At 30.1% G+C, this 27,384-nt stretch overlaps 1 protein-coding gene across 4 annotated transcripts in view; it reads right to left on the reverse strand.

Moving 5' to 3' along the window:
- The window catches only part of LOC103576860 (FH1/FH2 domain-containing protein 3), a 167,818-nt gene extending 141,722 nt beyond the window's left edge, over positions 1-26,096 (reverse strand). For all 4 annotated transcript variants that reach the window (XR_008404178.1, XR_001345409.2, XM_053741665.1 and 1 more), the window contains exons 1-8: positions 25,883-26,096; positions 9,747-9,984; positions 9,247-9,660; positions 5,291-7,972; positions 4,546-5,171; positions 4,206-4,440; positions 769-868; positions 480-516 (exon numbers count right to left, since the gene is read on the reverse strand). Coding sequence is in view for 2 of the 4 variants with exons in the window: in XM_053741665.1 (XP_053597640.1) it covers positions 480-516; positions 769-868; positions 4,206-4,440; positions 4,546-5,171; positions 5,291-7,972; positions 9,247-9,660; positions 9,747-9,984; positions 25,883-25,900 (4,350 nt within the window). In the remaining 2 variants the exon portion in view is untranslated. The remainder of the gene's footprint in view (positions 1-479; positions 517-768; positions 869-4,205; positions 4,441-4,545; positions 5,172-5,290; positions 7,973-9,246; positions 9,661-9,746; positions 9,985-25,882) is intronic.
- Between the last annotated feature and the right edge of the window lie 1,288 nt (positions 26,097-27,384).

A 27,384-nucleotide genomic window follows, 5' to 3' on the forward strand; every position in this document is an offset into this window, starting at 1 on the left:
CTTTCCTTTTTACTTTTCTACTCCCAATAAACAATAATGACAATAACAATAACAACAACATACATTCAACCCTCGCAATCTTTTCAGTCTCTGAAAAAACCTTACTCTCTTTTTAGGTATTTATTATTTGTTTTTAACCCAAGTCAAACTAGCTTGTCTTTAACACGTATAAAGTGTACTTTTATTTACTTCCCGACACAGAAACGATAAAAAATTAAGCTACAAAAATTATTCGTCACTCTACAATAAGTTTATGTCGAATTATTTTTTTATTTCAACAACAAAAAGGGTCAACTTTAAACTATTTAACTTAAAAATAAGTTTGAAAGCCATTGCATTAGAATATAAAGTCAAAAGTTTATAGAAATGAAGTAAAAAAGACCAATAAAGATGACAAAAAGTAAAGAATAAAAAAGTTTGGGTAAACAATATTTATATTAAGTAAAGTAAACTTTTAAAAACATGAGTATTTTACTCACCGGAATATAACCGTCTGGCTGTGGTCTCTCTTTATCTCTGTAACAGATAAAAAAAATGTGGGTTTGGTCACTTGGGTCAACATGTGACATGACGACTGTGATGCTGGACATAAAACAATGTAATAATATAACTTTGCCCCAGAGCTAACAACTAAAGTTTACAAGCCTCATTCTAGTATCATCATCACTCGTCTCACTTTATCCTTTGGTGAGTTACAACGCGAGCAATTTAGTTACGGTTTAACATATATGTATATATATGTGTATGTATGTATGTATATATACATACCTTACTCGTCGTTGAATTACCGGAGTTTTCGGCGTGCTGTCGTGGATTATAACTTCGGCCACATCTATCTCTTCACATTCCGAGCTCTCGTCCGAAGTTTCTGCAATTCAAAATATGCATATTACCTTCATATACACTTACAACCCCCAATTCAACACCCACATTTACACACAAACATATATAGATAGAAAGATATCAGCTATGAATATTAAGTCTTCTTTATTCATGTTGGAATAATTATTAAGTCTATTGTTAAAACTAATTTACTTTCCCGCTAACAATCGGCTAAATCTGTGATTGTTTTAGTAGTAAATTGTATGCTAAGGTATGAAATATAATGACTTTGGATGAGGGTGAAGTATAATGGCAATGCGCGAAGTGAAATTGCGTTTATTCTGTGTCAGACACTATTTTTTAAAATTACCTGCATTTTAAATGAGAATTTAAATTTTGAAGCCCGTTTAAAAGAGAAAACTTAAAGTAATAACAGATATTTAAATTTAACTGTCAATTTTGTTGGTTAGAATTATGTATAATTATATGGGTGCAAATGTCCCTGACAATTAGAAATTTTTGAATTTTAGAACAAATAAATAAAATGGTAGGAGAATAAAAATTTTAAAATCCGTGTTTAAATAAACGAAAATCCAGTACGCGCATTTTTTAAAATTTATTTATTTGAAATTTATATGATCCTGAAGTTAGAAGAATATCAAAAATTTATAATAATGCTGAAGTTAGCTGATGATCCAAAAGTTACCAGACAATCAAAAATTAAAAAATTTTTTTTTTTCAACAAATGAATTACAAAAAAATAAAAAATAAAAAAATACACATGTAGAAAATTGAAAAAACTATAAGTGCAATTTTTTCAAATATTTTTTTTGTATAATTTTCTGTTTAAAAAAAAATTCAAAAATTATTAGACGTCAGCTAACTTCAGTATCAAAGTAAGCTGACGTCTATTAAATTTTGAATTTTTTAAAAATCGATAAATTAACAAAAAAAAATTATTTTAAAAAATTGCACTTGTAGTTTTTTTAATTTTCTACATGTGCATTTTTTTTTTTTTATTTAAATCATTAAAACAAAATTTGTAAATTTTTAATTGTCTGCTAACTTCAGGATCATGTGCGAATGTAGCAGACATTCGACAATTATTATAATTTTGAAATAAATTAACAAAACGTATAATGAATAAAAATAAAAAAATTCACATTCGTAGAATTAAAAAAATCGGTATATGCATTTTTTTAATTTAGTTTTTTTAATTGTCTAGTTAATTTATTTATAATTTAACATTGTTCTGACATCTGCTAAATTCACATTCGTAATTTTCTCGAGTTTTTTTAAAGAAATCAATTAGAAAAAAAAATTTTAAAAAGAACTAAAAATATGCACATGTAGAAAATAAAAAAAAACTACAGGTGCAATTTTAAAAAATTTTTTTTTTTTTTTATAAACTCGTTTTAAAAAAAAATTCAAAAATTATTAGGAGTCAGATAACTTCAGTATCATAAATTTATAAATTATCTTATGTCTGCTTCATTCATACTCATATAATTATTGATATTTATAATAAAAAAAATGTGATTGTAACTAGACTGAAAGTATGAAAATAATTTATCGGGCAAAAATTGGACAGTTTTTGATTGGAACTACAAGTTTTAATACAGGTTATGTAGAAAATTTTAATGCTAGTAATCAGTTGTAAGTTTTTTAAATATTTATAAAGAATTACCTCAACTTGATGTAAAAAACTAATGCCCAAAGTCAAGGCCAGGATGTCAGTAAAATAATAATAGAACTAATTGTGCAATTACTTTTATAATTGTCCCTAAACACAGCGAGAGCTTGAGAGTTAGCTTCCAAATGCTTCCTAGCTTCCCCCACTACTAGAATATTCAAACGCGCGCATGCGCAGAAGTTTAAAACGAAAATACAACAATGGCGGGAAAAAATCGCACTATCATTGGGACTTTTTCATTGCCCATCTCCAATGAAAATGTCATAGGCTTTGACAATTTGAATTTTTAGCCAATCGACGCGCGTTTTAATATTTCTACATTTTTTATCATCAACGGAGGTTCGAGCGAATCTAATATAAAAAGGATTTGCCAACTTTAAGATTTGAAACTTAGTATATATATAAATAAGTATTTTATCTATATATTTTCAAAATTTGAATATGATCCACCGTCTCGTTTTTTTTAGAAAAAAAGATTTAAAAATGACGTTTTTAAAGTTCTTATACACAGGCTCTTATGGCGGACAAGCTTCCGTCATGTCTTATTCGATTTTTTTCATTATTAACCTCCCAAGTTTAAGAAATAAAAAACCACATGTCGTAAACTTTAATATTTTTAGAATATGATAAGATTTAAACAATATAGTGTTACCGTTGTAGTTATTAAAATAATTCAAGTTAAACTTTATTTTTTAATCTCGTTCATCGACAGAGATACATATTATTGGGGATTTTCCAACGTCGCGGAAGCAGCTCAGAGAAAAAACAAAGATAGAAATACATTAAAAAGAGAGACGAGATTAGAAATAAATTTTTCCCGCTTTAATTTGAATATCGATGTTTAAGAAATTAGAACGCGTTGCTGCCACATCTATTTATAAAACCATGAGTCAACAATAACCATGTAATTTCATTACTTTCTTTCATTAAATTAATAAATATTAATTTATAAATTCGTTATGTTATTATAAATCAAAATAATTAATTTTTACAACTGTTAGGCGAATTGAGCAAACAAACAAATTCAAATACTGTTTTGACTCACTAGTTTCCTCGAATCTCCTTAATCAAGATAAAATTTACTATCTAAATTTCAAAATATTAATGTCAAAAAATAACTACTGTAATTTTCTTCACCAAATCTTAATTATATTAAGATAATAAAATTAAAAAAAATTATTTATCTAAAATTTTTTTATTTACAATCCGCCATTTTAATTACTCATATTCATAAACAATAATTGACAGTCATCAAAAAAAATAATCCGACAAATGATTGATTATAAATTTAAAAACATCGCAATGCTCTCCGATTTAAAGCTCTAATAAAATAATAACCGACTAATAGATTGTAAAAAAAAAATCTAAATTACAAAATTATGAAATCAATGAACGCATATAAATCAAACGGTGTAACCGATCCTTGGATAATTTTCCGTTGTACCTTTCGCAGCGCATAATCCACTTAATCCAAGTGTAATTCCTGTCATTTAATCGATTACTGCGGCAAACTCGCGGGTATTATAGCTGGTGGTTGGCATATCACGGGAGTAAATTCATCTCTACATATACTTCAGTATCTCGAACGCTACTGCCGGTACTACCGTCACAACAACTACTATCACTACCACTACTACTATCATGCACAAGCTAGCTTATATTCTCTCAACAACATTGACAACAAACTCACCTCCACCAACTCTAGCTTCCTGTTTGTATACGCGTGATATCACGGAAGTGTTGTAAGCAGCTGGTTCACCCAGAATGTCATCGATATTGGTAACTCCGCCGATGAACAAAGGCAATGTCGATGGTCGCTTACGCGACGATGATTTGCGATGCACGTGAGTATGATGCATGTTTATGGGCTGGATGTTGTCATAACTTGATGTCCGGTAGCATTCGACGGTTGACGGATTCTCTACCTGAAATAATTATCACCAACGTCAATATCAATATCAGCATCAGCATCAACATCAACTATCACTTATATTTTACGATTCCGTCAAAGAAAATAAAATAAATATTACCCCTTCTGGACTTATACGGTCGCCGAGAGGCAACTCCTCTGACATTGACGTCGTAAATTCAATACCCATCGGCGACTCGGTGTGTCCTTCATGTCCTTGGTGCCCAGTATGTCCCTTCGAAGAATTGCAACCCCCAACACTGGCAATTGATCTGCTACCGAGTATTTCAAGTTTCTCATACGAGCCAGACAAATCCTCGGAATTGCTGGACTCGTTCTCAATATTTATCCTCTGTATACCCTCGGGAATATTTGAGTTACTGTCCATCCACCAAGCAGCCTCTCCCGACTCAATGTGTCTTATCTTATTGACACTCAGCGGCAGAGTTTCGCTACCCGAGTCCTGGCCATTGCTCAAGTTCACTGTCAGCGGCGATCCCGTTCTCGGGGAACCATCGCCCACCGGATGAACTTCAATGCCTTCGGGTACTTCACTCGGGTCTTCACTGAGCCACCATGCGCGTTCCCCGGACTGCTGATGCTTGAGACGATTTTTACGTTCAGTCGCTCCGCTGGACTTTTTGCTCCCTTTTCTCGAGGACGAGCTCGATGACTCCTTTTTTATGGGAACCTCCTCTTGATTTATCCACCAGCTGTCCTCGGAGTCCTTCCACGCTTTATATTTACCTAAAACAAAATAACAGTTTTCATAACAACTGGAACTCTAGAGTATCTTGATACTTAGACATTCAGCAAAACTTAATTTAATTAAGTCTAATAAAATTATAATATATTAAATAACTTACCATCATCAGGCAAATTAGTGCTGACAGTTGTCTCCTGACTTATTTCATCTTGGCAGACACTGACACGTTCTATCCCCTCAGGTACATTGTCTGAGTTTGCGTCCATCCACCAGGGTTTTTCTCCAGAATATTGTCTTTTCAATGTCTCATTTTCTCTTCCACCACAACTGTTACTGTTATTATTATTATTATTATTATTATTATTATTACTTTCAGATAAATTTAAACTGGTACTGATAGTAAGGTTTTGTGAAGCGGGATTTGACACTGAAGAGGAACGTATCGATCGTCTGCGTGACCCGGTGTCTTTTTTGCTCCAGCAGCTGTCAGACCTGGTAGTGTCCTCGTCTTTGGGTTTAAACAAATTGGTAACCGGCGTCAATGTACGAATAAGAAAAGCTTTCGCCTCGTCGCTCTTTAATTTTTCACTTCTGGCACTACCACAGGAGGAAGCGGCTCGCGGTTTGTCCATACCCAGGGACAATTCATCAGTAGACAAAGCCAATACACTTGTCCTGGAGGAGCTTGCACTGACAACTTTACTGGCGTTATTTTTTTCACGTCTATCGTGTCTAGAGCTTGAGGTCGAGGTCTTGCTTCTACGTCTCCTTCGATTTGGTTCTGATCTCACTCGATCTTCGTCACTGCTCGAGGATGAGGATGAGGAAGACGAAGAGGAGGAGGAAGAAGACGAACTTGAAGAAGAATCAGAGGCTGCGCTAGTTCGTGAAGAAGAGACACTGGCTTTGCGTCTCACAGGAGACTCTGAATTACTTCGTAATTTATTATAAATAACAAGACACGGTAACGTAGGGCACGGGCTGCTGGACCCGTTTTTCAAATTACCCCCACTGATACGAGGTATGTGACTTGTTTTAGCACCACTCGAACCACTTGTTTCATTTCCATTGCTACAATTATTATTATTTTTAGCGTCATCTTGAGAACTGACCGAACCGCTGCGTGAACTTTTTGTTCTCTTGCGATTTAATTTATTTCTGTCACTCGCATCCGGCATATTGAGCGCCGATTTACGGAAGTCCTTGTTTACATATTTTGTCGAACTCTTCATACTTGCACTGTCACTACTTTTGGGAACTGGAGGCTTACCACGTGCGTTAGCAGAACCACTTCGCGAGTTAGTTGTTACCGCGGATGACGATGTGACCGCATCGGTAGAAGTTGATTTTTGTGACTGCGAGTGCGAGTGCGTCACTGAGGGAGCTCTTATTTTTGCATTATGACTCGTCAGAGAGCTAGCTGATGCAGACTTGGATTTGCCAGTTGGCAAACTGACAGTCCCGCTATCCGACTCGGATTTTACTCCCGGCGATGTCATTTGACGTTGCTGCTGATGTTGCTGCTGTTGTTGCTGTTGAGGTTGATGTTTAAAGCTCTTCGCTGAGCCATTACGCGATATAGACTTGGGTGTCATAACAGCATCTTGACGCGACAGCGACTGTCGTCGCGATGAAGAGGGGGAGGAAGCTGCGGAACTAACAGAGTTTTCGCGTTTTAGTATCTCGCGCGCTTGCTCTTTTTCCTGAGATAATTTTATTTTTTCTGACGTTGATATTTCATTTTCTAGTTCGTTATGTGATAAATTACACTTTGTACAGTCTGATGGTGTTACTGGTGGTGATGCAGCCGAGGGAGGACTCGGTGATATTTTGCTAGATAAAGAATTAACTTTAGCTTGAGTTTCTTTTATGTCGACGTCAGATTTAGCATTCGTATTTTTACAATGAGCTTCATTTTGTCGAGATGTCGAAGGAGAAAAAGACGATGAAGGTGGAGGAGTAGGAGTAGGAGTAGGAGTAGGAGTTGGAGCTGAAGAATGAGGTAAAGAAGAAGGTGAAGAAGAAGAGGGTTCTGTAACAGCCGGTTGTCTGTACCCGAAATTGCTGACTCTGCTACCACTTGAGTCATAAGTTCTCGAATAAGAACCTGAAGATGAAAATTTGTCGAGGTATGACGACGAGCCGGTTGAAGACCAAGGCGATGATCTTGTGCTTGCGTAACGGGAATATCTGGCAGTGTCATCCATACGATCGCTCTGCATGCCAACGTCTTTGGTTTCTTGGTTTTTTCTAATAATACGGGTTATTTCTTTCTGTATTGTGCGGGCTACGTCGACTCTTCTCGAGCGGATAAACGTCGCGGGTCCCGCGGGACCTGGGGACGTCCCTCGTGACACGACAGTGACAGTAACTAGCTTGACAGTATCTTCTTCTCCAGTCTCTTGTGGATTATCCGCATTACGTATATTACTATTTGTTTTAGCTCTATTCCGCTCAACTTCATCCGCATAATCATCATCTCTATCTCCATTTTCATTTTTATCTTTATCTTTATCTTTACCTTTAGCTTCAATTACATTTTTAACATCAATGGAGTTTGACTGCATGATATTTGCCGATTCAATGGCTTTGTTGCTGTGCTCTCCGTCGGGATCAAGCACGGGAGTAATAGTTTTCATCGTTGATGATGAAGACAACAGTCTATCAGATGGAGTAGTTGTTGTTGTAGAAGTACAAGTACCAGGAGAAGGTGAAGGCGGAGTAGTGCCAGCAGGATGGGGGTGGCCTATGGGTATTCCACTTCTCTCAGCTCCATTATGACTCGTCGTTGAGGAAGCAAGCCTCGAGGAGTTGGTAAACTTGCAAGTTACTGGTGTTTCAGCTTCAATGATCAAACATTAATATTAGTTTCATAATTACTTATTGTTACTTGGTATTTTTTTATTTAGTTATTCTATCAGTTCAAGGAGATTGCAACCTTTGATGTGAGAAAATATGGCTTTTTCATGCAAACTTTGGAAAATTTGATTATAAAATAGCATATATATTTTTTAATAGAGCTTTAATACCTTCTCGATAAAAGTTACAGAGAAGTTTATTATAAGTTTATTACATATTTTTTTTTTATATTTCCAAGTTCAAGGAAATATTTATAAAGCTTCATTGAATTTTTCAACCAACTAAACTATTAAAAATATATGATGAGAATCTATTGGTTTTAAGCTTTAATTTGATACCCAACATATAAAAAAAAAAAAAAAAAATAGAAATTTTTGAATTTTGAAAATTGAATTGAATTTGATGACAAATTTCATAACCAGTTAAATATTTAAAACTCTACTCAATTTTTATTAAAAATTTTTGATTATGACACAAAAATATTTTTATTATTTTGTAATTTTAAACTTCCCGCCAAGAAAATTTAAAATTAAAATAAAAGAGAAGTTATTGGTTTTGGTTCGATTTTTGAAAATCGAGTTTTCATCAGATCTTGGCGTTTTAAGGTGCAGAACATATATTCCGACTATTTCCAGCTTGACATCCGGCTGCGCGCGTGTATGTGTGTGTGTGTGCGCAAATTTTTTTTGTCCGACGATATCTTTGGAATGAATTAACCGCTTTGAACTTTTTGGCGGCAATCGAAAGCCCTCAAACTTAGAATTGATTAGATTTTGTAGTCGATCGTTCGAGTAATTTACAAGTTACACGAAAAATAAAATTTAAAAAATCATTTTTCTTTTAAGTTTTTCGTTGCATAACTCGATCGTTTTGTTTCTAAGTTTGATCAAATCTAAGTCTCAACAATCGATCGATTTGTTCTAAAGATATCGTCGATATGTTTTTTCGGTCCAAGCGTTTTTTGACCTCGTCGTTCAAAAGTTTACCGACAAAAACTTTTTCAAACTCGAAAACAGCGGGAAGTTTTAGGGTTGGTCTACAGGGTCAATCATGTTTCAGATTTTTTTTCAAGTTCATCAGTAATTATTTAAATATATGAAAGTTGATATAAACGGACATACTCTGGACTATTTAAATAGTAGCAATCTCTTTGATTGGAAGATAAAAGAGTTTAAAATAAAGTTTCTGTTAAAAATATCAGTAATAAAAAAATGAAAATATAAAATGAATGAAATGAAATTATGGTTAATATCTTACAGGAAGTTCCAGTTTGTCCATAATTTGTAATTCTGCCTTGAATTTTAAACGAGGTTGGCTTTGTCCTTTGGAGGCAAGTGTCAGGACTCGGTTCACGAGTTGAAGTTGAAGTGAAACTTCTTGGCAAAGTTGCATTAGTCCTTTGAGAATTCGAATTAGTAGATGAAGTTCTAGAATTTACAGAATTATCATTTCCTGTATTTTTTTCACTACTCTTGTCTTGTTCATTTTCACGTAATCCAGCGCGATATGAACTGTTGACATAACGCGACGATGCTGTCTCAGATTCACGGCTCTTGTCACCAACGCGCTCCCCATATTTCTCAAGCACTGATGATATACGTGGGCTTGTTTTTGTTACGGGATAAGAATACTTTTCTAGCAGAGTCGTTCCTATACTTTTTTCATTTTTATCTACGGATATAAAATTAAAGTCAATGAAAAAAAAAATCAAATATAAAATAATTAAAAAATAAAAATATATAATAAAATAAATATACTTGGAAGCTTATAGGATTTATCATCAGTCCGTTTCAATAATCCCGAATTTCTATAACCCGAAGACGAAGTAATTGCCCTGTCTTTTGAAGAAGCTGCTGATACTCGAGCAGATCCAAGGCTCGTAGAGTAACTTGGTCGATAACCACCTAAACTACTGGTACTAGAACTAGTGCTAGTTGAATTTCTTGTTACTCCACTTACGCTGGCACTGCTTCGTGGTCTGTACCCCAAATCACTCTGCAATATTAAATAAAATATAATAAATAAATAAATAAATAATAATTGACATTAATGTCTCTATTGTATAAATTTACAGCAAATTTTATTTTATTAATTTCATTTATTCTCTAACGCCTCTTATTATATACTCAATATATCACTATTATTATTATTATTATTTCGAGTCCATCAACATAAAATACGCTGGTTGCTTTCATTTAAATGATTTATGTACATCGATTCAGTCAGCTTTTAAATTCAACAATTGACCTCCTCGATGGATGATAATAGACCGTGGGTAACTTGCCAAAATATATTATTTATTTTACCATTTTTTTTCTTCATTATAAATTTATATTAAACGTTACGTCACTTTTATTGCCATGATTTTTTTTTTACGATTTATAAAATGGCTTGATGGAGTCTCACCTACATATTTATGTGAATGTGTACTGCTAAATTTTAATGGAAGCCAATATTCTATTGAAAATGATTATTTGATTGACGTTACAAATACGGAATAAAGACTGCGAGAAAATCGATAGCTTATAGAAGGTGTAAGTGGGACAATCAATTTACCAGCAGACCTTCGCTATCAGATCATTATTACTCTTTTCAAAAAATTTTACTGAATTTTACTAGAAATAATATTCATATTTTATAATAATTAGGAGTATAAATTATGAAAATTAAATTGATCAATTAATTATGATTTTGAAATTAACAGACCATTGATAAATTGTAAATTTTTTTTTCAACTTAATTTAAAAAAAAAAATAAACTAAAAATATGCACATGTAGAACATTAAAAAAACTATAAGTGCAATTTTTCAAAATATTTTTTTTTTTTAATTCGTCATTTTTAAAAATGTCTAAAAACTATCAGAAGTCTGCTAACTTCCGTATCATTGAATGTAGCAGATATCAGACAAATTTAAAATTACTAATAAATCGAGTAAATAATTATTAAAATAAAATTCAAAAAAATGCGCATTTACAAAATTTTGAAATTAATAAATGCATTTTTTATAAATATTATTTTGTTAATTATTTACCCTATTTATTGCACGACTCATGATGCGAAGTATCAGAGAGTGCTTTACGATCGAAAAATTTTTTGCACCTCACTTCGGCAGCTATTTTATAATTTTAAATTTGTCTGATGTCTGCTACATTCTCACTCCTTTTTTTTTTTTAATTTTTTATTGAGTACGTTTCCAAAATATTTTTTAAATCTGCAGTAAAAATTGTCCGTGATCGAATTTTGATCCACTTCAATTAAGAAAACCGTACTGGAAATGGTGATACTGAAGTTAGCTGACGTCTATTCAATTTTGAATTTTTTAAAAATTGATAAATTAACAAAAAAAAATTATTTTAAAAAATTGCACTTGTAGTTTTTTTAATTTTCTACATGTGCATTTTTTCGATTTTTTTAATTAAATCATCGAAAACAAAATTTGTAAATTTTTAATTGTCTGTTAAGTTCAGGATCATCCAGAAATGCTATCGATTATTTAAATTTATGACTAAACTTTAAAATTATCATTAAATCTAGACTAATTATCCGACAGTAATGAGCCAGCGTCAAAAATACACAAAAATCAACAATTTTTGAATGCAGGCTTCAAGATAATTATTATAATTATCCCTCTAATTTAAAGTAACCAAGATCCAAATAAAAACCAGGAAGTAAAAACAATTTAATCTGAATTCAAGGTGAAAAAAAACTCCATGTCGGATTCGAACCATCGACCTTCTGTTGACCCGACAGGTGCTCTGGCCAACGAGTTACCGCGATCATATTTCACTTTAAATTTAAATTTCAACTTGTATGTCATCTTTTTGCCCTCTTCTAAATCACTCAGTTTGCACAGCTGTTATAATTTTTTTATAAAAAATTTGAGATAAAGAAAGTCCAAGAATGTCAACTAAAGCTCCATGCAACCCAATAACAACTCTTACAAAATAGCTGGCAGGTCTGTATGAACCATCGCAAAAAATAGTAAAAATTAAAATGAATAAAATTTTTTTTTATCGAAAAGAAAGTCCATTTGACTCAATTAACATAAGCTTGGCATTTTGCCCGTCGTCATAAATAGATGACCGGAGTTTGCCTGTAGGGAGTATTAGCCTCTCTGTTTTACAACTCCGTACTCTGTACTGCAGAGTGTACATCTTTGATATAACGGGTGAGTTACAAGTCACAATAAAATTATCGATTTATATAAATTTTTAAATTCCCTCTTATACTTTTTTTATTTTTTGTTTCAATACTATTAGTATCATTATTATTATTATCATTTTTCCCATCTAATTTAATATAAAACTCGTGTAATTCCATCGCAAACTAAAACAACTGAAAAAAAATATAAAATATTTATAATATGCTATTATGTCTACAAAGCTCTTGTTGAAAAAATAAAGAGGAGGAAAAAAAAAGTTAAATCTTGTTGGAAAAATATTCTGACATGATGACGTCCATCTGCTGGTCTACGTCTGCACGGATAATAACAATAATAATGATGATAATAATAATAAAAAAATAAATAAATAAATAATGTGTACATACATCCTAAGAGTAGAGTATGATGTAAGTATAGTTGTAGTATAAAGTATCATATTTACCCTCTGGCAAACTTAAATACAAGTACACTCTCTTCAAGTAAAGGCTACTCGAATTCAACGAACCGAATATTTTCGAGGGTTTCCCATCATCATGAATATCGAGTATCGATTCGAAGATCTTGGACTATTGCTGACAACTGGTAGCCTGTTCACTTGAGATACCGACTTAAAGAACATTCATAAATATTTATTATAAAAAAAAAAAAATATGTATATATATGTATATATATATATATGTAAACAACTGGAAGATCACAAGTAAACTAATGATACAATAGTAAAATACAGAGGAATGATGAGTAAAATTAAACAGCCTCAGAAACAACAATTGAGAATGCGGGTCGTAGATAGAGGATTTAGTGGAGTTGAGAGTAAGTACGAGATTGAAACGCGCGAAACCGTTTTCCACAAGACATTGCTGAATACTCCAGATACAAATGTGTGTGTTCGCTTATATCCACATGGCAATTTCATCCCCGGCCTCGTTTAGCTTGCCTTGCATGCAACATACGTGTGCTTTTCTAAGTGTGTCGAGTGTGGAGTAACGAGTTGAGCCTCGAGTAGTTCCGTGTGCGCCGCTCATCGTTATTATGGTAATGCTATTCGTGGCGATAATGGAATTGGGACAGTAGTGTATACCTTCTCTAAGGAGAAAACCCTTTACCTCACTTCTGTCCTTATACACTTTATACCTTAAACCTTCTCATTCTCCTCCTTATTCTCAAAATCTAATGCTTTCCTTAAGAATTCTTACATCTATTCAAATATCATTTGCCTTTGCTTTTTTTGGAATTTCTACTAGGAAAATTGGAGATTTAAAAAAAAATGTTGGTAACTTTAGTCTGATTTTTGAAAATACAGTTTTCATTAGATGTTGATGTTTTCAAGTTAATATTTAGGTTGGTGCCACAAACTTACACAGAAATAAAGGATTTTGTGGCACCAAAAATTTTTTGAGTTATGAATTAAAAATAAAATTTTTTAGAAGCAAAAAAAAATTTTTTGGGACGAAGATAAATTTCTTGCACTACCCAATAAAAAATTTTATTTTCAATTCATGATGAAAAATTTTTCTTGCGCCAAGGAATTTTGTTTTCTGTGTAAAGGATCAACTGCTATGCAGATTTTATTTTAGTTATATTTAGGGACAAGATTTTTGTCTTAATTTTGAAATAAATCGTTCAAATATTTGATATTCCGGCGAAAATATTGGTCTTATAAAAAAAGTTTTCAAACAAAAGTTGTAGGAAATTTAATTTTTGAAAAAAAATATCTCTTATGATTTTCTTATACGACCAATATTTTCACCGTAATTCTAAAATTAAGATTCATAATGAATGATTCCAATTTTGGTTAATTATAAAAATCTTAATTTTGAAATTACAATGAAAATATTAGTCTTAGGAAAAAATTATAAGAGACATTTTTTTTACAAAATTAAATTTTGAACAACTTTTATTTAAAAAGTTTTTCCGTACGACTGATCTTTTTGCCGTAATATCAAAAATTTGACATAATTAATTATTAATTGTCAATTTTTTAATTAAGGAAAAACCCTGGCCTTAGTTATATTTTAATGCTTTAACTATGCATGAAATATATATGGGAGGCAGGAATAATTTGAAAAAAATTGCCAATTTTTTTCAAGCGCGCGAAAATTTAAAAAACATTCGAATTTGAATTTTTGAATATTTGAACTCACATATGATAAATAATAAAAAGTTCTTTACAGTAATTTACAAATAATTCGTAAGCTCTAATGCTTCGCACACTTTTAATATATACATATATATCTAATTCTTATACATAGTCCACTAGTACTTTCAATGTTAATTTAGAAAATAAAACTAGATTTAAATCCGTAACATTTTACTCGCTAATCTGCAAAAAAAAAAAAAGAAAAAGTTTAAAGAAAAAAAAAAAAAAATGACCGCCAAATCCGTATTTTTTAAAAGTAGTAATCCGTAGTAAAATTAAAAAAATGAAATGTATAAGTTAAAGGGTTGCCAAGCAGAATAATCTGTTACGATATCTATTATCGCTTTTACTACATCGATTCAGTAAGTAAGTAAAGTGTATAGGGAGTAAGTAGTGCAGCCATCTAGTAGTCTTGCCAACTTTACGAAACTTTACTACTGTGTACACATTACACATTAGCTTTGTTACATAGATTTTAGTTTTAAACTTGACTGTATGTATGCATTGATTTAAGTGTGTAAAAGAGTAAGAGTAAGTGAGTAGAGTGTATGGATGTGTGGACTGTGTTGGCGGTGAAAATGTTTAGGCGCCAGTGGATTGAAAGATAGAAGTTGAGTCTTTCATTCATTCCCGCGTTAAGTAAACACCCGAGGCACATCACATGTGAAATAATAGTCACAAAGCGCCAATTCATTATTTTTGAATCACGTATTTTTTTCTTCGCTTGTTTGCGTTATTGGAGATTGGGAATAAATGGCTGGATTGATCGGGAATTTAATAGGCAAGCGGTTGTAAAAAACTACTGATAAATCGGATCGGAAATAAAATTGATAACGAAAAATTTGTGTGTCAATATTTATATCAACTTTTTTTTTTAACGCCAATCAATTCGTGTTATCAGGTTTTCAAAATATTCTGATTATTAATAAATATATCAGAAATATAATCAGCTAAATTTTTTTATTCCATTCTTATAAATTGTGCAATTGAAGAGAGAAAAATGAGTCCCCTTTTTTAAAACAGAAAATTTGGGAAAAGCAAAATCGGCTCAAATTTTTTTTTTAAAACTTCGTTGATTTTTGAATTTCAAGTTTTTAGAGAACAAATTTAGTCTGGTTTTGAATTTTACAACTGAAATAAGTTTAAAAAAATCACGATGATAATCCCGAAGCTCAATTAAAAATGATCCTGAAGTTGGCAGACAATTGAGAATTTTTGACTTTTTTTTTTTTAACAATTTAATTTAGAAAAAAAAAAAAAAATAAAAAAATGCACATGTAGAAAATTTAAAAAACTATAGGTGCAATTTTTTCAAATATTTTTTTTTTATAATTTATCATTGTAAAAAAATTTCAAAAATTATTTAACGATTGCTGACTTCAGTATCACAAGTTAGTAGACAATTAGAAGTTTTCTGATTTTTTTCAACAAGTAAATTACAAAAAAAAAGTAAAAATAAAAATATGCACATGTAGAAAATTAAAAAAACTACAGGTGCAATTTTTTGAAATGTTTTTTTTTTTATAATTTATCATTGTAAAAAAATTTCAAAAATTATTAGACGTCGGTTAACCAGTATCACAACTAAAAAATGTAAAATATTTTGGATTTATTTATTACGTGGTAAAGATATAAAGATAATTACGTTAATGTAAGAAACATTTAAGAAAATAGTTGTAAAGATTATATGGTAAAATTAAGTTAAGTCATTGGGTTATTTTCAGGACCTCGTGGGACAACTTCGGCGAGCCGCATGGATCGATTCAACGACTAGACGATGAGAGCAAGTAGTTTCTATGTAACTCTACAATCTATACATTTATGTATATGTATATATACATATATATGTAGGTGGGCTGTACAGTGAACTAGAGTAAGTGGACGAGGACAAAGAGATAAAGAGAGAAACTTGAAGCTCTGCATTCGTTGCCGCAAGTCCGACAGTGGTTTCCAGAGCCTGGGGATGATGATGGCTTCTTCGTCGACGGCTCTCAGCCACATTTGCTTCACCACATACATCCAAACTCCCTACTCCTAAACTACAGCAGTAGTACAGCAGTCCCATTTCCATTTCCAACACCGAGTGCACTCATCGAGAAATACGTCCGATATATATTTTCTTATTTCTTTCCATGCATTTCCTTTTCCCAGATATCCATATTATTATTTTTATCAATTTCATATTTCTGAGATACAATTGTAATAATAATAATGTAAAATAAAAAAAGAAAATTATAAAAATAGCTGAAATGATTTTGTTGTTTGGACAAATGATGGATGTCCGCGTAAATAAATTATGCATGTTTTTTTAAAGTTTTTTTTTTATTCATTTAATGGATGAACTGATGGAGATCTATTTGCAATGTATTTGTCAGTTGATCTGCACGCGAGAGAATACGCTACTGTTTACACGATAAAAGCAGGCATTATACTGTTTCAACAATTCTCATCGGTACACTGGCCAAGAGTTATTTTATATAGTTTGGACTTTGGTACTGAGCCAATTTTTTTTTTTAACTCTTTTTATATCAATACACCAGCATTACGTACTGAGATAAACACTACGAAATAATATAAATATAAATATCAATGGAGATTTAATTAATTTATTCCATTTTACTTTTAGATTTTTGTTTTAAAAAGGTCTTTATTTTTTAATTATTCGCGCGGCAGCCTACAATTTACGGAAGGGTTTTAATTTTAATTTTTTTTTTTTTTATTTTGCAGTTTTATATTATTTCCATATGTATATATATACATTTTTGTCAAATTTATTGATAATAAATTAAATAAAAAAAAAATTTTTTTAATTACGAGAAAAATTTTGAAATTTTTAATTATATTGGAAATTATAATCAAATTACGATTTTATTTTATAATTAACCAGAACTTTGTAATTTTTTTTTTAATTTAATGAGTATAAAAAAAATGTTCCATTAAAAAAATTTGATTATTTTATTATTATGGGACTGCAACTTTTTAAAAAGACAAAAAAATTTATTTTTATTTTTTTTATAATTTTACGAAATTTTTTTCTGGATAAAAATATTTAAATATTTATCAAGGTTAAAAAAATATTATAATAAGACGCAATAGTTACTGCACATTTTCAACACTTGTATTTTTTTTTAATTTGTAACTAAATTTATTTCAAAAATTATTTTGTTGAACATTCTTGCAACTGAAAAAAAAATAGTGTTCATGGAAATATTGACTACTAATCAAATAACAGACAGAATTTTTTGAATCCGCGAACTAATATGTGTTTTTGTTTGAAAAAAAAATTAAAAACGTACCGGAAGGAAGTAATGATCGATTAACTAAATTTATGAACTAATTTTATCATAATCAAACCTAAACTAATTATCCGGCAGTAATGAGCTTGCTTCTAAAATAAACAGAAATTAATAATCTTCGGATGTAAACTTTAAAATAACTATTTGAACACTCTATACGTATCCGGTCGCTCAAACATCAACAGTTTCTGAGTAAATAATTAAAGTTTATCAAAATAAATTTAATTAAAAAATATTTACTGTAAAATTATATTAATTTTCTGTAATAAAAATATTTTGTCTAAAGTAAAAGCTCCTATACCCGCTCAGTACCAATAGTCGCTCACTTTTGTTCAATGCGTTTTTATAATTTTTATAAAAAAAAATTACAACTAAAAAATTATTATTGATAAATAATTATTTGTGAATCTAAATATATTTAAATATAATGTATCAAATTATTTTATAATAGATTATAAATTTAAATTAAATTACTGTTTTCAAAATCGTGCTCAGCCGGGCATTTTTTACTTTAACGTTCATTCGTTAGATTAAATTTAGATTACGTCAAATTTTTTAAGAATTGTTATAACTATATCTTATTAAATACACTTTTAAAATTCATGAAATTTTATATTATAAAAGAATAAAGTAATATAATTTATAAATTATTTGTCCAAATCAATAAATTTATGATAGTTTAATTGATATTGTCTTTGAGCGACTATTGGGCCATGTGTTGATCGAGTAATGGTACATGACAACTTTTAGTGAGCGACTATGGGTACACTCAAGGACATTATTTAAAAAATTAATAATTAATTATCAAGATTATTCTTCAAACTAAAATTTTATTCTAATACTCGAAACTTCAAAAAATAACTATAAAAAAAATATGGTTTTTAATTTTATTTATTAATTTATTTTGAGTGATTTAATCTCACTCCAATGAAAAGTGAGCGGGTATCGAGCCTTTTACCTTACTTAAATTTAATAAAAATTTTTAATTTTAAACTCCTATTTTGGACATTGAGCGATGAACTGTAAAAAATTTTTGGAGTGAATGCTAATTAAATCCGGAGTTAATTCGAAGCGAATGACTGTGTATTTATTTAATGTCCTTGGAATAAAATTCACTCATAAGCGGAGTTTATTTTAATATTGAAACTCCGGTTTAGAGTGAATCCAAATTTAAATGAACTCCAGTTCATTTCGAAATCACTCCTCTGGAAAATTAAACTCTGTATTTACTCAGTATGCGGAATGATTTTTTTTAAAACTTCGGAACTCTGACTGATGGAGTGAATTTAAATTTAAATAAAATCTGTAATTACTCCGAATTTACTCCCGATTTTTTACAGTGTAATTAAGACTCATTTAATAAAATGATTAATTTTCATAAACAATCAACTCTGAAAGATTTTTAAAAATACTAGAGTTTGTAAAAAATAAAAAAAAATCGATGGGTCATTTGTAAAACGAATGGTTTTTTAATTGACTTGTCTAGAAAATAATTAGTTATTGAGCAATAAAAGCTATTGGAAGAACAAGAAACAAAATGGAGATAAATTTCGAGGTAGAAACCTCTGGCAGCTGATTCCATTGAGTATCAGCGAATCCTTATCTCTGTTTGAGTTTGAAGACGGTTATTTTACAAGTTGTCAAAGTGAGAATAGAAAATCGTGAGGTGTTTCGACGGCTAAGCTTTGTAATTGGAAAACTTCCGACACTTTGCACTACTAAGTCTAGCAAACTCTCTCTCTCCCTCTCGTATTCTTTATCTTACTTTTACTCTCTTTGCTCTTTTGAACCTGATCCATACAGAAACGAGCAGGATTAAAAAAAATACCATAGAAAATACGACAAAAAGTTTAAATAAACTTCAATATATTAATTTATATTTTTTTTTTTAATCCCAATAAAACTATCATGAAAAACAAAATATTTATTAATACAAGCCGCGTTTAAAAGTTTCAACAAAAAAAGAAAAAACATTTTAATAAAAAATACAGCAGGGCAATAAAAAAATCTCACGTGTAAGCTTATATATTTGCGGTGTATTTTTTGTTTAGTCTTTTATAAACACGTCGGATAACGTAACAAAATAAAAATAAGAAAAAAAGAAATAAATAAATAAATAAAAATGGAAAGAGTGAGAGAATAAGAAGAAGTAGAGAGGGAAGAATGGAGTAAGACATGTAATGTAATGTAATGTGAGAGAGAAAAGCGAATCGGAAGCTCGTAGTTGGGTATTATGTAGTCCCTTGCACGAGCGTCGATGCATTAAATATGAATGCAATGTTCCGTAGACGTGGATCTAGTCTTGCACGTGAGGGAGGTGTCGGTAGTAGATGAAGGTGTGGGTGAAAGCTACTGCTACTCTCCTAGACTACAACTATACCTTGTAGAGTAACTCTCTGTGGCGTACCCGACCCCTTTGGGGTTAAAGTCAATCAAAAGAAACGCCCGACGTCCACACAACACCATCAACCACTTCATATATATATATATATATATGTATGTATGTATGTCTATACTTGTATCGACAAAGTATAACGGTGTAACACACGTAGTGCATACATACTACCAAGAATATATACCCTTGTCTGGTGTGTCTTCCTACTCGTATCGTGTCATATCCCCTTCAATTGCTATCCCCCAATGAAACTTTCTCAGTAGCGGTATAGCTCTAGTACCAGCAGAACCAACCAACGTCACATCTTCTTCTGCTCTACGAAACGCTCAAGTTATTTACATTTCTCCTGGGCAGGATTCAACCAAGAGATGAAGATAAATTTATATATATATATATATATATATATTGGTAAATGTATGTATTTTCTTTGATATCCGATGTTGCTTTGAGAAGAAATCGATTTTCAGGTTATATCCTGAGGTTTATATATATAACTATCTAAAGAAAACTGAGGCACGACAAAGTAATTACGGAAATAGTTTATCTATATATAAATTTTAATTGTCGTATATCATTTATTTTTACACTGTAAAAAATCGGGAGTGAATTCGGAGTGATTACGGATTTTATTTAAATCCGAATTCACTCCGTCACTTGAAGTTTTAGTTATTAAAAGAAAAAATCCATATACGTACGGAAAAAAAAAATTAAGTAATTTTTATTAAATTTGAAAAAAGAATTATAGTCCGAGAAGTAATATCGAAACGTTAAAAAAAATCAAAACGTGTACAAAACTCAAAGTAAAAATGACAACATATTAGTTAGAATAATGATTTCTGTTGATTATAAAAATTACTGCATTCAAAATAAAATTTACTAGCGACAAATAAAAATTATAATGTACCAATAATTTTTACTAGTGTACTTAGTAAATATTAGTTAACGTGCTTTGTGAAAGATGTATTCTGCCGAGTAATTTTTACAATCCAGATAGATGGAGAGAAAATTATGGTAACAGTTACAATATATTATGGGAATGGTTCCCATACTGCATGGTAACCGGTTTTTTTGAAATGTTGATTATAGGAACGGCACCTATATATATTATGGTAATCATTCCTACAATTATGGGTATAATTCCCATATGGTATCGGAATAGTTCCTATGGAATTATGGTAATGGTTACTATAATATTATGGTAATCGTTACCATAATATTATGGGAATAGTTACCATAATATTATGGGAATGTTTCCTATACTGCATGGTAACCAATTTTTTTCAAATGTTGATTATAGGAACGACACCCATATATATTATGGTAATAATTCCCATAATTATGGGTATAATTCCCATATGGTATCGGAATAGTCCCTATGGAATCATGGTAATCGTTAGCATGTAACTATGATGATGGTTACCATAATATTATGGGAATAGTTACCATAATATTATGGGAATAGTTACCATAATATTAGGGGAATGGTTACCATAATATTATAGGAACCGTTATAATGTGGTTATAGGATTGGTTCCTATTTGCTTATGGGAACTATTCCTATGAGTATGGTAATCATTACCATGATTCTTTCACATGCGGTATGGGAACTGTTACCATAATGATGTTACCATAAACGTACTAGGAACAGTTACTATAATTTTTTCTCCATGTAGTAATTTTTACAATCTCAAATAGTAATTCTCTCTCGGACTAGCAATTTGTCTTACCGACAACCTAAAATGTACAGTACCTACGTAGAATTACATTGGAGATGTAATATTTATCGACTACGAAACAAAAATTGCGACTAATGTGCTGACTTTTAATAATTCTAATAACAATTTCTACTTTTTGTAATATTGAACTATTTTTATATGAATAAGTAAATATTGATTTTTTTCCAAGCGAAAATTTAACGAAGCTGTATTGTAATTATTATGATAAGTGAAAATTACAATCTACATAGTAATAATTAAAATAAAAAATTAAATTTCAACAAAACGTAATTTTTTTATGGATTGTAATTTTTTATTTGAGATAGCAAATTTTTCATTGTGATTGTAATTATTATTTTATTTTAATCTGCATTTTTCTCCGTGCGGAGCAAATAGAAAGTTTGTTTTTTTTAACGGAGTGATTTCGGAGTGGTCTGGATTTTATTTCCATTCATAAACTCTTCGGGGTAAATTTCACTCCGGATTTAATCTGCGTTAACTTTGAAAATTTTTTTACAGTGTATCGTACTTTTAATTATTTTTCAAAAATTAAAAATTTTTTTTTACGGGGCTTGATGGGGTTATCAAAAAATTTATTTATTTTATCATATTTGTTTTTAGTGCTCGTTTTACCCCGAATATTGGGTATTGCTACGAAATTTATGATAATCATAATTTTCACTATTTGCTGTCCATTATACCCGGGTACTATAATTGATATTCAAGCGATCGATATTAATTGCAATTTTGCTACATTTGTTTTTATTTAGTGAAATGGACACTGATTATATTTTAGAAAAAAATAATCAGGACAAATGTTTGAATAATTGACAAGAAAAATCAAAGCACATGATTTATTTACATAAAGTTTTTTGTACTAATATGTTTTTGTAATTTAAATAAATCGTTTTTGCTATGAATTTACTAAACCCACAATAAATATAAAACACTATATATAATAAATATAAATGATGATTCTAGTGTCTCAGATACTGACAGCCTTATAATCTATCAAGAAATTTATAGTTCGCCTCTGTTTTGATAGACGTGAGATCATTTTCTTTTTTTTTTTTTTTTTTTCAGTAATATTTTATATATTCTTCAGTATAAATATATTCTCTCAGATTTATGCCATCACTCAATATTATTTTAAACCATTTTTATTTTTTAATATTTTTTTTTCGAAAATTTTATTCCGTGTTTACATAAAATTGCATAGAAATTTTTTCAATTTCCCATTTTACCCCATCATCTCTACATATTTTTCGTCCGTAATTCCGTAATATAATTAAATTAAAAAAATACATTTCATATATTTTTCTCTCAAGAATAATAAAAAACTTTATATGTCATACATTTTAAGTCACAATGCCGATTAATTATTTACTCAACGCGCTTGCTAATTATAAATAAACCCAATAAGAAATTAAATTATAAATCCCGCCAGATTTAAATGAATAAAAAATTTGAACAATTAATATAATTAAAGTCAACTAATCTATGCTCTGTAAAATCGGGAGTAAGTTCAGCGTGATTATGGATTTTATTTAAGTCCCAATTTACTCCGTAACTCTCAGTTCCGGAGTACAAAAAAATACTCTACATACGTGCATAGGAAGTTTTTCTCTACAGAGAAGTGATCTGGAATTTATTTAAATCCACATTCACTTCAAACTGAAGTTTCAACATTAAGGGGGAAAGCTGGTCTGAGAGACAAAAAAAAAGAGCATATTTTTTAGTTTTTTTTTTTTATAGTAATTTCTTTATTAAAATTTTAAAAATTTGTGACATTATTAAGCATCATTCCAAGAATATTCTACTAAATTTTCATTAAAAAATATTGAAAAATAAGCCAGTGGTAGTGGGGAGAGACGAGACACCTCAAAAAAAGTCTCCATGCCGTAGGCAGGATAACTATGACTGCCTCATCTGAAATCAAAAAACTAAAAAGATTTCTTTAGTACATAAGTTTGATGGATTTGAACGAAGGAATCAAAAAAATATTTATTTTTGAATTTTTTGTAAATGTGTAATCAAAAGACTCGGATTTTTGCCAAAAATTGTTCTTTTTGTTTAATTAAAAAATAAGTAGTTATTAAAAAAAAAATCCTTTGTTCAAATCTAAGGTCAACTTTTGTACTAAAGAAATCTTTTTGGTTTTCTGATTTCAGGTGAGACAGTCATGGTTATCTTGCTTACGACATGGAGACTTTTTTTCAAGTGACTCGTCTCTCCCCACCACCACTGGCTTATTTTTCAATATTTTTTAATGAAAATTTAGCAGAATATTCTTGGAATGATGCTTAATAATGTCACAAATTTTCAAAATTTTATTAAAGAAGTTACTCTGAAAAAAAAAAAAAAAAAAATAAAAAATATATGCTCTATTTTTTATATCTCAACCCAGCTTCCTCCCTTAAGATAAACTCCCCTTCGGAGTAAATTTGACTCCAAGAAGATCAAATAAATTTACAATCTTCCTCTGCTGTCACTTCGCATTTAATTCGCGTTCACTCGGATTTTATACAGTATCATCTCTAAGTCCAAAAACTCAAAAAAAAAAATCCACATCCAAAAATTTAAAAATACTCAGTCATAAAATATAAATAAAAATAAAACTAATGAAAAAACAAAAATAAACTAATGAAATATATAAATCATCGCCTCTATCCCAATTCGATATTCCATCACTAAAATATATAACAATCTTACAGCTGACCTACATAGTCCCCAGATTTTAAGGAAGACACGCATAGTAACTAAATGAAGAAATTCGACACTTAAATGAATAGGAAAAAGGTCTTCCCATCTTTCACTTTCTCCACTTCTTCTTCTCGTTAATTATTTTATTTTTTCCCCAAACTAAAATCATTATCTATGTTCGAGCTTACATAATACAAAAACTAAACTATTTAAAGCTCAATATCTAGTACCCAGTACCAAGGAAGACGTGATAAGAGTTTAAAATTTGCATTAGTATGTACTATAGGTTAGTTGTTTAGCTGAAAAGTTAACTTAAGACACGCGACAAGTTGACGCGCCGTTTGGTAAAGGCCCAGCAAATTTATCTATTCCGATGTTTGTACCTAATTTCGTATTATTTTACTCATTAACCCTTTCAAACCTACCGTGCACAATTGAGGACATTAAAGTTTTGTTAAATAAATATAGCAAAATAAAAATTTACGTAACTAAAAACGGTTGTTTCTGTTTGCGAACATTATAAACTTCGTAAAAGCTTTTTCAATATTTCCATACTCAGTAGTACCTACTATAACAGGAAAAAAATCGGTTCATGAAAATTCCAAAAAACAAAAAATCAGGTTTGAAAGGGTTAAAATGCAGTCTACTTACTAATATATTCACTCGTGTATTCATTATTTCTCTGTCTTAGAAATACATCAACACATTTATATAAATATATATAGAATAGCAACTTCAGAACTTATAACAGAGTAATTGTGTCGCTAGTCGGGGTAAATCTTATAGCCCTCGCTGAGATATTTCGGTATAGACGATGGGAATCGTCGAAGAATGTTTGCTGGGTAAATACGGTTAATAACCCGGCGAAATGCCTCGCTTCGCTTCGTTAACCTTTTTTTTATTTTTTGTTGTTTTTATTCAACACCCGAGCCGTCGACGTTCACTTCACGGTACGCGAATTGATAAACACAAGAAAATAAATATACTTTATAATATTTTCATGGCATAATTTTATTTTTTTTTTTTATTGACAATGTGGCCCGGGGATGTAAAATGCTATTGGCTTTGAACGTACGTGGATTTGATTAATTGATGGTGATCCCACAGGACACGTTGATCAGAAAGGATCAATTAGCTGACTAAGATCACGCTGTGAAACTGGGGTACGTGTCAGCTGAGTTATTTGTAATCAATTAAATTAATAGACAGGAATAGTTGATTACTCCTTAGTGTCTTTGGTCAATAAACTGAGAATTGCTAATAAAATTAAATTAAAATAAATTGATTTTTTTTTCTTTTTATTGGATTTCTTAATTCAATTGGTCTTACTCTTAATTTACTGAGGAATAACTTTGTAAATTAATTAATTTAAATTATCGTCGATTACAAGATTTGAATTTTAATTTTTAAATTCAATTCGCGGGATTACTTTAATTTGAATTTTAAATTATATTATTTTTTCATTTGAAATTAATACTTACATAATTTCTAAATGACATTTTAAATTAAGTAAAAAAAAAAAAAACACTAAAATCCACTTTTAATTAATTAAATAAATAATTAACTAATAAACATTATTTAAATTAATTTATTTTTGAAATTTATTTTGCACTAGTGAAGACAAAATACCGATTCGGGTGTAAGTTGGATCGATACACCGGCAATAACTGCGCGATTGAGAGACATTTTGTCGATATACGAAGCGCGTACTATAAGAGCGTCGCGGCGTTTAGTTTTAACGGAACAGAAGCTCAGAGACCCTGAAGAACCCGGTATCTGCAGCAACAGCAGAAGCAGACAGACTCTGGTCTTACTAATACACACGTCTTTCTTAGACTTATTCTTGATCTTAAGTCTGTGTCTTTATTCAAAGCTTTTATTCTATAATAATATTACCTCGCTTACGCTTTAAGCACGTACGCATGTACTCACACGTTAATGTATTGATGTATATATAGATATAGATACATGTGTGTTGTGTGGATACGAATGGGATGTATGTATATGTGTGTATAGGTATAGACGTTATACGATACACAAAACACACTATACAGCCAACAGCTTTAGAACCCTATTTTAAGAATAGCTTAATCTCTCTTCCTCTTTCTTCTGGTACTTTTAATTTCTATGCTCTTTCACTTTCGTTTTAATTTAAACTATTTCTAAACACCCATTAATTTATTTGAACCATAACAACAATAAATTTTAATAAATATTTTTGTCGCCATTAAAAAAAATTTTTTTTATTTTTGACGTTTTCTTTTTAAATTTAGTTGTTTATTCGCATAACAGCGGTGGTTTTTTAATAAAAATTCGACTGAAGACTGAGGGAAATTTTTTCGTTTATTTAAAATTTTTAATGAGTGAAATTTTTTATTTTTACTACGACAATAATAAAAAAAATTATTTTAATTAATGGGTTATGTAAAATTGCAATAATCAAATTTATGAAAAAATCAATTATTAGTAATTTTAATAAATTAAATTTTTGTAAGTTTATTTATTTACGAAGTTAAGTAAATTATTTTTAAAGCGATAAATAAAAAAAAATTTTTTTTAGTATAAGTGAAATTTAAAAATTATTAAATAATTTTTAAAAAATATTATTTTGTAAAATTTTAAAAAATAATGATCCTGAAGTTGGCAGACAATTTAAAATTTTTTTTTTCAATAAATAAATTACAAAAAAAAAAGAAAACTAAAAAATGCACATGTAGAAAATTAATAAATCTATAGGTGCAATTTTTTCAAATTTTTTTTTTTTTTATAATTTATTGTTTAAAATAAAATCTAAAAATTATTAGACATCAGCTAACTTATGATCCGGAAGTTAGCAGACAATTAGCAATTTTTGGATTTATTTTTATAATAAATAAATAACAAAAAAAAATAAAAGTAAAAAAATGCACATGTAGAAAATTAAAAAAACTATAAGTGCAATTTTTTCAAATATTTTTTTTATCATGATTAATTGTTTAAAAAA

This window comes from Microplitis demolitor, chromosome 1 (assembly GCF_026212275.2).
Source record: "Microplitis demolitor isolate Queensland-Clemson2020A chromosome 1, iyMicDemo2.1a, whole genome shotgun sequence".
Lineage (NCBI taxonomy): Eukaryota > Metazoa > Arthropoda > Insecta > Hymenoptera > Braconidae > Microplitis > Microplitis demolitor.